Source organism: Gossypium raimondii, chromosome 1 (genome assembly GCF_025698545.1).
Source record: "Gossypium raimondii isolate GPD5lz chromosome 1, ASM2569854v1, whole genome shotgun sequence".
Classification (NCBI taxonomy): Eukaryota; Viridiplantae; Streptophyta; class Magnoliopsida; order Malvales; family Malvaceae; genus Gossypium; species Gossypium raimondii.
The window spans coordinates 5,385,516-5,400,432 of record NC_068565.1 but is presented as its reverse complement, the minus strand read 5'-3'; the positions used below and the strand labels follow the sequence as shown (position 1 = coordinate 5,400,432).

Genomic DNA, 14,917 nt, shown 5'->3' with positions numbered 1-14,917 from the left:
TCACCTGAAATAAGTAAAACTTTCAACATTAGCCAATCACTTAATTTAATTTGTGACATTTATTTCTTTCTTCTTTTCATTTTGGGTTTCTTGTAAACTAAATATCTTATTCACCCAAACCCCACCAAAAACTATAATAAATAAAGTCAATTAAAGTCCAATAATCCAAAACAGGCTAAATTTACATGCATGCAAAACTTAGCTATTCATTTATTTCTTGTTGTTGCTTGTTGAAGGGATACCCAGTTTGGTGTGTTGGTTCATCTCCTTTTATATTCTTTTCTTCACATAACTTCAGGTATCCCCAGTTTTTCCTCTCAAACTTTCTCACATTCTCTTTCTCTCATGGAATTGCCTGTTAAGTCCCCGGATTCTGGTGGCCGGAAATATCCGTACAGATTGGAAACTAGGGATCTGTCTTACAAGTTGAGCACCAAATTTGAAGACTATTTCAGGTGTGATTTTTGTGGTGGGAATGAAGGTAGAGCTGCTGCTAAGTTCATTTTGAAGGGTGTGAACTGTGAAGCTAGGCCCGGACAGGTTACTGCAATAGCTGGACCAAGTGGTGCAGGCAAAACTACATTGCTAGATATTCTTGCTGGGAAGATACCACCTTGTGAAGTGTCATCAGGGGAAGTTCTTGTCAATGGCAAGCCTATTAATGTTAAAGTTTTTCGGAGAGTTTCGGGGTATGTTACGCAAGACGACGCGCTATTTCCGTTGCTTACAGTCGAAGAAACGTTGATGTATAGTGCACTTTTGAGGCTACCAGGAGGGAGGAAGGAAGCTGGTTCTAGAGTGAAAGAGCTAATGAAGGAGCTAGGATTGGAACATGTGGCGGGTTCCAGGATCCGTGAGGGATCGAACAACGGCATTTCGGGTGGAGAAAGGCGAAGAGTATCGATCGGGGTCGATTTGGTTCATGACCCTGCTGTTATCTTGATTGATGAACCAACTTCAGGGTTGGATTCTGCTTCAGCTCTTCATGCAGTGACACTACTGAAATCAATGGCAGTTAATCAAGGTAAGACTATTGTTTTAACCATCCACCAACCTGGTTTTCGGATCCTCGAACTGTTTGATCGCATCGTTTTGCTTTCAAACGGATTTGTCGTCCATAACGGAGGGCTAAACCTTCTCGAAGAAAGACTAAAGTTTGCTGATCATCGAATCCCTCGACATGTCAATGTTCTTGAATTCGCCATTGATGTTATAGAAACTTTACCCGTCCCAAATCCAGGCACTCTAAGTAACATAAACCGGGAAGACCGTAAAATTACAACCCCAATCCGCTTCGAAAGAAAGCTGCTCGTCTACCCAAATTCCCGGTTCGACGAGGTCTTGATATTAGGACAAAGATTCTGCAGCAACATATTCAGAACCAAACAACTCTTTGCCACAAGGGTCATACAAGCCTTGGTAGCAGGTTTTATACTTGGAACCATATATTTCAACGTAGGAAATGATAAAGGAAGGATAGCTTTACAAACCCAAACAGGGTTCTTCGCTTTCACCCTCACATTCTTACTATCTTCAACCACTGAAGGACTACCAATTTTCTTACAAGAAAGAAGGATCCTAATGAGAGAAACATCAAGAGGAGCATACAGAGTCTCCTCCTATGTCTTGTCCAATACCCTTGTTTTCCTCCCATTTCTTTTAATGATAGGCATCCTCTTCACTTCACCAGTTTACTGGCTTGTTGGATTGAGAAAAGACACCGTTGATGGGTTCCTTTACTTCTCCTTGGTGGTATGGATGGTACTTTTGATGGCCAATTCATTCGTGGCATGTTTCAGTGCACTTGTCCCAAACTTCATAATGGGGAACTCAGTGATTGCAGGTCTAATGGGGTCTTTCTTCCTGTTTTCAGGCTATTTTATAGCTAAAGATAAGATACCAAGCTACTGGGTTTTCATGCATTATTTGAGCTTGTTTAAGTACCCATTTGAATGCTTTATGATAAATGAGTATGGAGGGGAACAAGGGGAAAGGAAGTGCATTGAAATTGAGAATGGTGAATGTAGGTTGTATGGGAGTTCGTTCTTAAGACAGCAAGACCTGAAAGATTCACAGAAATGGACCAATGTAGGTGTCATGTTGGGCTTCATAGTTGGGTATAGAGTGCTTGGTTTAGTTATTTTGTGGTTTAGATGTTACAAAGCTAGAAACTAAATAATCTTTTCTTTTCTTTTTAATTTTTTCCATTATTATTGTTATTTATCAAATTTTTTTACTCACTCATCTACCTATATACTTAATGCAAAATCTGTATGTATACATGGGTTTGCTTTAAATTCATTGAGGAAAGGGATTTAGCAGATAGTTGTTATTATTATTCTTAATCTTATTCTTATTAGGCTCTCTGGTCTTCCTTTTTGGGTTTAGTCCATATTATGGACTCTTTTCTCTCAGAAAATTACCAACTAATTAAAGGATAGTGGTTTATTTAATTATGGATTGGGTTCCAACTTCCCATTATGGTCTTCACCTTTTAACCCAATAAGAATTTTAAATATTTGCATTGGGGAAACCTTATCCCAACCTTCATCACTAAACTCCTTTTCACAATATCATAATGCTCTCGTTTGAGGGTTTTCTTTTGAAATCTTTTTTATATTTCACTAGATTTCAATTAAATTACTGAGTCAAGTAAATTCGATAAAAGTATGTAGCTTTGTATTAGAAGTCAGATTGTAGTTTGCCTTCTCTATTAAAAAATAGGCAAAGTAGTCTATGTACATTAGATTAAATAGCAAATTGATTTTTTTTGTTAAAAATTACATATATTTGCATTGTTAAAAACTGGGTGATTGATGAAACAACTAGATAGTGGCATAACATCTGTACCTCAAGCTGACATACAAAGACCAATTTTTAATAGTATAAATGAATAAATTTTTTAACTTATTCTAATATACAGGGACTAATTTGTCTATTTTTTAAATAAAATACAAGTAATATAAAAACCACAAAATCAAATCCCCAATAAAAGAAAACTTTACCAACGTTTTTCTATAAATAAGGTCCCAACTCGCAATCTTATTTTAGAAACACCAAAATTTTCACCACGTATTCAACAAAATTAGTGGGTTCATGGTTCATTTTTTTGTTTGTTCTTATGATTGGCATATACGGGACAAAGATGTTCACCAATGATACATTTTTACTATTTTTAACTGAAAAGGGAAAAAAACAAAAACAAAAACAAAAAACCCTATTTGTTAGCTTAATGCTCCCCAAACACCAAACCAAAAACTTGGATACCCACTTGCTTTGTGAGGGGGGTTAATTAATGATTAACTGTTTAATATTTATAGAAATAAGAAAATTAAAATAAAAATAGTAGAAAAAAATTAAAGTACTCTTACGTAAGTTGATGTTCGATTGATCTAGTACGCCAACTCCTAAAATATTTAAAATAAATAAACTAAATTATGATATACCGACAATGTGAGTGAAAAAAATTATGTAATAAATATATTAATAAAAATTAATTTAAAAATTAAATAAAGGCTTAGTTGAATAAAGAAATTAAAAATTACAGTGTAAATCCCATCAAATGCTTTTTTCTAAATTTCACATGATTTGAAATGAAAAAAATACCACAATAATATCTTCACGAGATTCAACTGTAATTCACTTCCATAATAGTTTTGGAAGTCCCTCCTTAGAACATTCCTAGTTTAGGGATGTGATTCATGCGTCAATGGGGTAAATTTTATTAACTTACATTCATTGAAGTTGTTGTTTTTTAAGCTCAAAAGATCAATCAATTTATGACGAGTTTTTGGATGGGATAAAAAAATTTTATGGGTTTAGATGTTTTTATATTGATCGAAGAGCTATCTCTTAGCTTAAAAATGCACTTTGAATCATCCAATTTTGAATTTGAGAGCTCAAGTTATGATTGTTTTAGTGAAGACTGTGCAAATAGAATTTCTGGACAAGATTATTACGAGAAATTACGAATTTTGATTATATATTAGCTCAATATTGTATTTATAAGGGTTTATATTTATTTATTCTAAAATTTAGGATATTTTTCAGCATTTTCAATAGTTTAGAAGTTTTATATTTCTTAGTCAACAAGAAAATTTAGTTCAACTAGAACTACTTGTTGTTTAGATTAATTAGAGTTTTATTATTCTTTAGGAGACCATTCATTAGTTGATTCAATACAACTGTTCGAGTTTCTATCTTAGCAAGATATCTCTCTTGTTTGTTTTAAAAGTTTATATTCTTGATATTCTTGGTTTTCTTCTTGAAGTCATGGGAAGCTCTTCACCTTCCAATTTACTAGGGTTCAGTCTTAAGGAGTTGGTTAGAACTATTCGTGAAGTTTGTTGAGAATTTTTCTTTTCAAAAAGTTTCATAAGACATTGTCTTTTTATCATCTTTCCTCCTATCTTTTTCTATCTTCTCTATATCTTTATTTATCTTGATTATGTTCGTTAGAATCTTTTTTTAATGCTTTATATTCTTATTCAATTTTAGGTTTTAAGATCTTAAGTTATTCTTTCAACAACGTGCCTCTCATTCACAATTTAATTACCTTTCACTTCAAATCTCTTGGATTTTTATTTATTGTTGTCGAATTCTTTTCTTTTTTCATTAGTTTTCGCTTACTATCGAATTCTCCTATTTCTCATTTGCCTTGTTCTTGCATTTCAACTTTTTTTCTTGCCAAGTTAAGGATAATCTGGCTTTAATTCGGTTTTTTTTAATCCCAAACAAATTGGATTTCGATTCTATCGTTGTGCCCTTACCATCCTTATCACCTCTTTTTATATGGATCTACCTTTGCATTTTTAAATATCACTTCATTTCTCATTTTCCATATGATCGAGGGTCTAATAATACACATCAAATTTGGATTATCTGTCTCCTTCTAGTGTCTCCATTAACTCAGCATCTAACTCTTAACATGGATAGAGTTTTTATTCTCCATTTTGATTCCTAATGGTGTTTCAAACCAAACAGCTAGGGCAAATGAGCATTTAAGAAACAATCATCCACATCCTCCTCATTTTAGCATAATGGGCATAGATTTCACCGATATCCCATGTTTATTTAGCTCCACTCTAGTAGGAAGCGTCCTATTAGTCATTTTCTAAAGAAAACTCACAATTTTAAAAGGAATATTCCTCATTCGTCCATAGTCTTGTTCGGATTGAGGGTAATATTAAAATAAACTCTTAACAATGTCGACTCTAAGATTTAAACTTGGTTCAAATACCCGTGGAAAAAGTCCAATTCCACTTCTTTCAACTATTTGCTGGTATATACCTTGTAGATATAAGCTATTCAAGTTTAGTTTAGACAAAATTAAACTTGAATTCAATTTGGTCATTGTTTATTCAAACTCGAGCTATTGAACAAGTAAAATTCAAATATTCTAATATTTAATTCAAATCTTTCATGAGCTTAATCAAGTTTTTTAATAAGGCACTCCACAGGTAGGTGGAGGGTGTGATAAGTGTTACATTTATTTATATATTTATTTATTTACTACACCCTGTAAAACACTTGTTACACCTTAAACCCGCTTGTAGAATTTAAAAGCTTCACAAACAATAGTATGAAATAATTTTCTTTTTGATATCTATATTTCAATTTTTTTAAAAATTACAACTATATAAAAACTAGAATGATGATCATTACATCTTTATATCAAGAACTGAATTAATCCATGAAATATCAAATTTAACATACCAAACTTAATAACTCAAAATCTCCAATGCCTTACTCTTGTCTTTATTTATCAAGAGTCTATTTGGAGTATTAATGAAATTAATTTTAATGTAATTAAAAGTAACGGGACGGTGAAATTTATTATTTATTAGTGAGAATAATACTATAATAGTATTATTAAAATCAATAATAAAATATGTGTTTAGATTTAAGTACAATTGTGGGATGAAGTAAGAATAGAAACAAACCATTAAGGATAAAGGATAAAAAGAAAAAAAAAAGTTAAGGTAAATAAACCAAGTTAATATTGTCGAATAGACTGTTTAGTGAATCTGCGAGACTCTTTTACCTTCGGTTGAAAACTAAGTGACATTAGTAACATTTAGTACCTAGATTTGGTAACTATTAAGGTATGATGATGTGGTCTTTTGAGATCGTGTCACATCATTACCTAAATTTTTTAAATTTTAATTACTTTTTTATATTTTTTAGATTATAAATATTTTCTAATTTTAGGCGATGACATGATATAATTTCAGAATACCACATCATTACACTTTAATGAAATCCAAATTCATGGGTCAAATTAGAAAAAAAAATTGCAAATTCACGGAACTAATGTGGACTAAAAAAAATTCAAAAATCAAGTTGAAAAAAGCTATCAAAGATTAAATATTGTTTTTATCCCTTATACAAACACCTAATTCGAGTGAGTTTGGAGTAACAATTGTGAGGTGCCTAATATTTTGCTTTTTCATTGCTTTTAAAAGTACTTTCAAGTAAAAATCACTTTTGGAGTCAAAAATAATTTTTCTACAAAAAAAATGTTTTTAAACCGAAAAGTAGGCGCTATACTTTCTTTTATTTTGAAAAAAAAGGTTTTGGATTTAAATGACGTTTTTAACTTTATTTATAATTTAATGCACTTTATATAATATTTATACTGAGTATATGTTTGTTTCACTATTAACATTTATTTCAAATATATAACATTATAAATTTAAAATTGTAACGTTTATATTTTAATATTTAAAATATAGTTTATATATATTTAAATTAAATTTTAAAATAATTAATAATAATGGTTTAAAAATATTTAAAATTTATATTTCATATATAAAAATATTATAAATACCATTTTCTTATATTTTATTAAAAATCATCATATTAATGTTTTGCTTTATAATATCATGATTAAAATAAATATTTTATTTTTCAAATTACACAATAATACTAAAACTTAAATTTCAAACTAAACTTTTAATAAATATGTTTTAAAATAAATTTTATGATGATTTTTAAAAACAATGTTAAACTTAACCAGCCTAATCAAATGAGCTTAGGCAATTCCATATTTCTATCGAAGTAGGTCTGAGCATTAAAATTAAAATATTCAAATAAATTAATATCAAAACTAAAATTTAAACTTAAAACTTAAAACTCGACTTAACTCTGATTCCACCCCTTCTTCCCATAGTGACATCAAAAATATTAACTTAAAAATGGGTAACACTTTTCAACTGAAAGATTTAACCACTGACCAAATTATAAAAACATCTAATTTCAAGATTAATTATGAGAATGACTTGATTTCTACTGTAGAGTTAGGTGCCATCACTTTTCTAGGCAGATGCACCCTAAAAATTCCCTCAGTCGTGCTTTAATCATTATAAAAAATAAAAAAAAAGTATTTTGGTGTCGCCTAACAAATTGGCGGCACTGGACTAAAGTGTGCAGGGGCAAACCGTTCAAGGACCTGATGAATTAATTACTCCTTTTAGATTGGCTGAAAAAAGGATCACCGCACCAAATTAAACTTTTAGTCTATTTGCATGTTAGATCTATCACCTTTTGAAATTAAATTTAAATAACTCTTAAAAGATATAAGAATAACAAAAATAAACCCTTCTCATTTTTTATTTTTTTTTAAAAAGGTTAAAATGTATATAATTCTTATTTAAATTACCCATATATATCCCTCAAAAAATTTCCTCAATTTTATCTAAATTTAAACATTTTCATTTCATTCCCTAGCATATTTGAATTTAAAGAAACTTGAGAAAATTTATTGAGGGACATATTGGGTAATTTATATAATAATTTGATATAGTTTTTATGTTTATTGTTTTTTAAAAATAAAAAAATAAAAAAGTTTATTTTTATTATTCTTATATCTTTTAAGGATTATTTAAATTTAATTTTAAAAAAAAAAAAACAGAGCTAACATCCAAACAGACCAAATGTATAATTTGGTGTCTCCATACTCTCATGCGGTACTTTTTTTCAGCCAATCTAGAACAGGTAAGATCCTTGAACAATTTTCTCCAGCATGCTTCAAAACATGATTGTATATTTTTTTTTGTCATTAGGTCCTTTTTTTTTGCCTTCCAATCTATTTTTTTTATAATAATTAAAACATGATTGGGATATTTTTAGGGTGGTATCGGTGAGAAAGTGGTGGCACCTAACTTCTTTGTAGAAATTAGGTCATTGCCATAATTAATCTTGAAATTCGATATTTTTATAATTTTTTAAATTTATAAGGTCAGATTTCTAACAAAACCGATTTTATTTTATTTTAAATTTCTAAAAGAAATTTATCCGATGTGACATATTCAAATCTTATCCTTTTTTAAATTTATAGCGTACACCGATATTTTTGGTCTAAAACGCACCAATCCATGTTTTAATGTAACAAAATCTTGGAAACCTATAAGCTCCAATTTAAACTTATACTCTTAGGGCACAAACCGTACTTGAGCTGGATCAGATCATGACACGTCGGAATCAAATTGTGATGACATCCGACAATGAAGAAGTTGAGGTCTTATATGTTCATATCTGACTTTGGAAGACGTCCGTTTCAATATAAGATAAATGATAATTAATATCATAAAAGAAAAACACACATTAAAAATATCTCATCTACCACATAATTTCTTTACGTTCGCTTAGTTTATTTCATATTCTTCCTACTGGCTTTAAATTATTAATATTATGTTTTTCTTAATATCTCTCGATTAAATTTACTTAATATACATAGAATCCACGTAATTGTTAAAAAATAATCTACTCGATAGTTTAAGTAAATTCCAGGTATGTATTAAATGACAATTTTATTGGCACGTGAGATTTCCATCGCACCATTAGCGGAGGGTAACAATTAAGGGTGAGTTTGGATGGATAGTGCGTTTACCTGTGGTTAGTGTAAAAACAGCGGTAGCGATGAGATTAGATACTGTAGCGATACTGTAGCGTGAGACAAAAAGTAAGCTAAACGCACCGCATCGCACCTAATCGCCCATCCAAATCCGCTCTAAGTAACAAGAAAATAATAAATTAATAGTGACCATATTGTAATTTCTTTTTTTAAATTTAGTAATCAAAACATAATTTATACATAAGTATCTAAACTTATAATTTACCCAAGAAAACTTTAATAAAGACTTTTAAAAATTATTAAAAACATTAAATTTATTTAAATTAATATTCAATAATAATTTTTAACACACTTTTTGTTTTTGTTTTTATTATATCCATTTTACGATTTTATTCTAGGTAAAAAAAAATATTAGTTTTCTTTAAATTTTCTGTGTCAATAATAGTCCAACCAACTAAAATTGCGGCTGTAATTTCAATTGGTGCCGCCCTCTTAAAACAGTGGGCCGTGGGGTCCCTCGCTGGCTGGCTCTCAACTTGCCTGACATTAACATATATACTCAATTATGTTTCTAAAGTACGAATCGATAATATTTTTTTAATATTTAAACTTAACACTTTTTCTTTGATATTTAAAGTTTTTATTTGATATATTTTTTTAATTTGGTAACTAATTTTTTTTATGTTTAATTTGATATCTAAATTTTAAATAATATACGGATTACTCTAAACTATATTAAAAATTCGTGTTATGCTACAAAAATATCATTAGTATTAAAAAATTAATGTTAAAAATTATACATTGAGCTATACTAAAAAATAAGAGTTCTAAAACTCAAAATAAAATAAATTCATTATTTTAAATTGATAAAATGAAATAAATAAATTAAACCAAAAGTAATTAAACAATTAATATAAAAAAGAAATATTATGTCATTTTTCACATGTCATATGTCTACCCTACATCGATTATTTTTGCTAAAAAAGATTAGGTATCAAATTAAGAAAAGAGCCAAATTTAAGTTTCAAATTGAAATAAAAAAATTAAGTATCAAATTAAAATATATATTAAACCCAATTACAAATTTTAAAAAAAAAAGATCGAGGACCAAATTGGACCAATAAAAGTCTAAATATCAAATTAGAAAAATAAAGTTTCAAAAGATCAAATGTTATATTAAACTTATTTTTGAAGTTTATTTGCAGAATAAATATATATTTTGGATAACTAAAATTTATTTCCAAACTTTTAGATAAATGCTACATGATATGGATTCCCATACATTTAATTATAACATATATTCCACATAAATGAAATATTTGTATTTCATAAGTTATTTAGGAAAAAAATTAAATTTGGGTCACTTTTTATCGAGTGAACTTAATTGGACTACGTAAATAATTGAGTTGGAATTATCATGAGCAAAATTTTCATTATAGTTAGTGATTTAATCGTTTATGTATGATTTTCTCTATTTTTACCATGGCACAAATTGAAAGGGTAAACTTTCCTTTCACTTTTACAGTTTAGTTTTTTTTTTTGTATATAAAACAACTTTAAATATTATCAATCTGTGAGCCAAAGTTTGAACAACTTTCTTCATTGATCTCCAACATTAATTATCAAAATAGCTTAGATTTGAAATATGCCTTACTCGTCAATGAGTATTGTTTTGGTGTTCACCATTGCTAACCTGGTACTCGGTTACTTGACTGGGACCGATTCATAGCCTAAATAGTTCGCATACTAGGGTTCGCACGCGATGAGTTCGCATCCTCTCATGAACTCGCACGGGGTGGGTTCGCACCACCATGTAGGCAAACCCTCACCTAAAATAAGGTATGTATTGACATGCATAAAAACTTATTTAGGATGTCACATCTAAGAATAGGGACACATCATATAAATAGAGAATTTAACTCCCTTTGAAGGACAAACATACAAAAACACTCAACAAGTATTATTCTACTGTACTGATCATCGCTCAAAACTCACCGAACAGACTTTAAAAGAAAAAACATAAGGATTGAATTACTTAAATAAAATATTTAGATAATTTAGTAACTATTTTATAATTTTTAAAATTAAATAACTAAAATATAAATTTAACAGGGAAGACTTTTCAACTGAACCCTATGGCACACCATAAATATCCAAAATTAAAACAAGTTGACTGACTCTTTCGTACAGTTCAGTTACTTCAATTCTTCGACTTCCTTGCCAGTTACAGTTGGAAATATTAAAGGTTCTAAATATGACCAATTATACTTAGTTTTATCAAATATTAAAATAAGAATTTCTCTACACAAGCACGTGATGTGATGGGAAGGCAGTGAGAGGGGACAGGGACACCCCCAACATGCACCAAGTACGAATCCAGGGGGCCCTCATGTTCATTCAAACAAATCTCAAGTATATTAGTTATTATTGGTTAAACATTGCTTAATCATTTTCAATGATTTAATAGGATTTATTCGACTTCATCCATGAATGACTTTGTCCTATATAAATGTGTAACACCTCTTACTTGGGTTAAACCGATCACTTGAATAATGAGTATTACATCTAACCACTAAGCTATTTCAATGATCAATTCACATCGATATTTTATTTTAATATTTTAAAGCTCATTTTAAATCATTAAACATCTCTAAATATCACATATAATATCGTAAAATCAAAACTTGTCCCAATAGAATAACCTAAAATTTTCATAGTTCTCAACTTTTCTATACATGTAAAGACTATAATCACCCTATGTACATACCATTTCTAGGTTTATAATCATATATCAAAAGTTTGAACTTATAACTTGAGGAGTGATACGATTCAAACTGGAGTAGAAATCTTAAAATTTTTCATGTTTTTACCTTTCACCTATGCGTTTAAAATAAATACGTTAAGCTATGTGAATAACTTACTAAATACCATTTACTTGCCATTCATTTATTTATCAATTTAATACAAAATGAACAAAATATTATTCTAAATAACATTAATACTACAACAAGCATATAGAATAATTCATTAATACAAACAATTAATCACAATAGCAAAGTCAATTATCTAAATATATTTCATTCATGAACTTTTACATGCACATATTAACATCTTTTCTTAATTACACACCTAACATATTCACTTTTAATTTATTTCACAGTCTAATCCATTATAATATTATTACTTCATAATTACTATGAATTTATTTTTCATTCATTTCAATTTCATTTAAATCATTACTTAAACACTTGATTTATATACATCATTATCACTAATTAAATAAATACGATATTTTGATAATTAAACAGTCTAGTTGCGATATCTAATCTCATTGTCATAACAACTTACACAAATTAGAAACATGATACCAATGCAAAGTCAAAAGCGTGGTACATCATAATATTTTAACAATATATCATCGCATCAATCTACTATCAAGGTATTTAAGCATCGTTCATCATAATATTTTAGGTGTACATCGTATATCCTTTTCATATATCAATAACTAAGTTTTATTATCATATTATAATTTCATATTTAGCTCTTATTAATCGATTTGAGATTTAAAGATAGATACATAGATTAATATATCGAATTACACTTGTGATCCAACAAGGAATTAGAATTAGTGGTATGTTCTCAACCCAATAAGAAATTAATTAAGAAACTCTCCTCAACTCAACCATTGTTTTTCCCCTTTGTACTTGAAGCTCTACCAGGTTTAAAGCTAAATACTTAGCATATTCAACTTGAAAGGTTCCACCTTTCCTATACCAATGGCTTCTAAATGAAGCTAATGGAAGTTGGGCGAGTGGCTAAAGATGTTTATGGGCCAAGCGTAAGTATGATACTAATACACATTATACTTGTTTAAGTTTAGTTTAGCTCGAAATATGAACCTAATATTTTGTCAAAGTCTGTCCATATTTTTATCCAAATCCTTTTAAATTTTGAACGAATCTTCGAACCTAATCGAATAATCCAACCCATAAACACTCTACTCATAGCCTTGCGTATTTTCTCCTCTCTCTTTTTTCCCTTCGTCGAGTGCATGGAAAGCCAATTCCCATTCTTTCCTTTCATCTTCTCTCTCCTCTCATCGTGGATCACAATGCAATGGGATTCATGTCTTATTCTAAGAAGCACATGATGCAACATAATGCCACTCATTTTATTTGCTTGACCACCTAACTTGCAATTATCTAATAAAATGTTATTCTAAATATGATTATATCAACCCATCTCAATGCTCCATTATCATCTACTTAACATGTTACCCATCAATCTCCACTGGCTCTCTTTTATTAATTCACTTAATTATCAATTATAATTAATCTATAATTATAATTTTAATGGCCATGATTTTATCTTCATTTACTTAGTGGGAAATTATGGCTATAACTTGGTTTTGATTTAATTACTCACATGCCCTTAGTTAAATCCTCATCTAATCCCTCTAATCTAATTACTTTATAATTTAGTCATTATGCATTAATTATTAACTTCTCTGATAATTTACTTAATAATTCTCTTTTTTCTATTTTCATATTCATCTTGAAAATCTCAATATTTATTATTTATTATAAAAAGCTTAATTTAAGATTCAACCTCAAATTTTAATTTTTTTTCAATACCAATAAAAATTGAATCATTACAAATATCAAATTATAAATATATGAAAGCTTATCTTCATCCTTTTGTCAGGGACCGAACGTAATTAAGATTACCTTTTGACATTGTTATAGCAGTCATTCATAAATGGTCTGACGAGGTTGTTGTAACCAGAAACTATATGTATTTAATTTTAGGCTAAAATTTTATTCACATACATATAATTATTAGTAGATTTATTAATTTAATGTATTCCAACTAGTACAAACAAGGCATTATATATAAGTAAAAATCAATAATACAAATTTAAACCATTAACTACAAAAAATTAATTACTGAAACAGACATTTGCTACAATAACTCACTAGTGGCACCATCTCACTTCTCTCAATTATTGCGGCATGATTAGTAATTCATCGGAACTCAAAGATAAAAGCATTAACATTTAATCATCTAACCAGAAAAGCTAAATTATTAATTTACCAACTAAAAAAATATTTTACTGGTGCCACCTGACACACAGTAGCGGTACCAAAAAAATTCTTTTTGTTTTAAAAAACTAATCATGCCACAATGATTTGGGGAAAATGAAGTAGTGCCACTGGTTGGTCAGGTGACACCGGCAGGTTACTATAGCAAATGCCTATTTCGGTAATTAATTTTTTCTTATCCTATTTTGGTAATTACTTATTTGTTTTATATTATTTAGGTAAAAAAAAGCCTTCCTCTCTATTATTATCATATGATAAAAAAGGCATTTAAGTACTAAACAGTTGGAAATCAATTAAAACATTAACAAATATTAATTTTTCCATTCAGTTTTTGGTGATTAATTGACAAATTATACAAATTCAAGAGCTAAAAAGACGAAAAAATAAATGAAAAAATAAAACGACTTTATATTATGAAGTTGAAGGGCCAAATAATTCATTATGCTTAATCTTTTTGAGAATCAAGGATGAGGAGTGAAATTGCTTAGGATTGAACCCAAATTCTAATACCTATAACAATACTCTTGCCACTAGGCCAAAATGTTACTACCGACTTATATTAAATTTTGACCTTTAAATTACAATTCATATCATATTATACAATTTTTTTAGCATCATAAATAACATCTTACATACATAACAACCTTTAACCCTCGTTAGGTTTTACGCATGAGACTTTGGTTTGGTGATAAAGTTGAAGCTCACGGTAAATTGAATATAAATATGTTATTTAATAAATATTTAAAAATGACATTTGGTCAAAATAATAGCTATTTAAAGCCATGCTAATATAATTTAAACTCTTATATACATATTAGTAATTCTATCGCACGTGTATTTGTGTAAAACCATTAAATAATGAAACGTATAATTTGAAACTATTAATAACACATATACAATATGTCAAGTTGACTTGTGACACAAACTCAATTAACAATATTTTCTTATACTAAATTATGAC

The 14,917-nt window shown here is 29.0% G+C and overlaps 1 protein-coding gene across 1 annotated transcript; it reads left to right on the top strand.

The window, feature by feature from the left end:
- Positions 1-272: 272 nt before the first annotated feature.
- Positions 273-2,362, top strand: LOC105778334 (ABC transporter G family member 10). Its single transcript, XM_012602022.2, has one exon. The coding sequence runs from the start codon at positions 346-348 to the stop codon at positions 2,173-2,175; it is 1,830 nt and encodes a 609-aa protein (XP_012457476.1). The 5' UTR covers positions 273-345; the 3' UTR covers positions 2,176-2,362.
- Positions 2,363-14,917: the final 12,555 nt, after the last annotated feature.

Bases quoted from the DNA above. Each gene is read 5' to 3' on its own strand.
- LOC105778334 (XM_012602022.2), top strand. From the start codon at position 346: ATGGAATTGCCTGTTAAGTCCCCGGATTCTGGTGGCCGGAAATATCCG.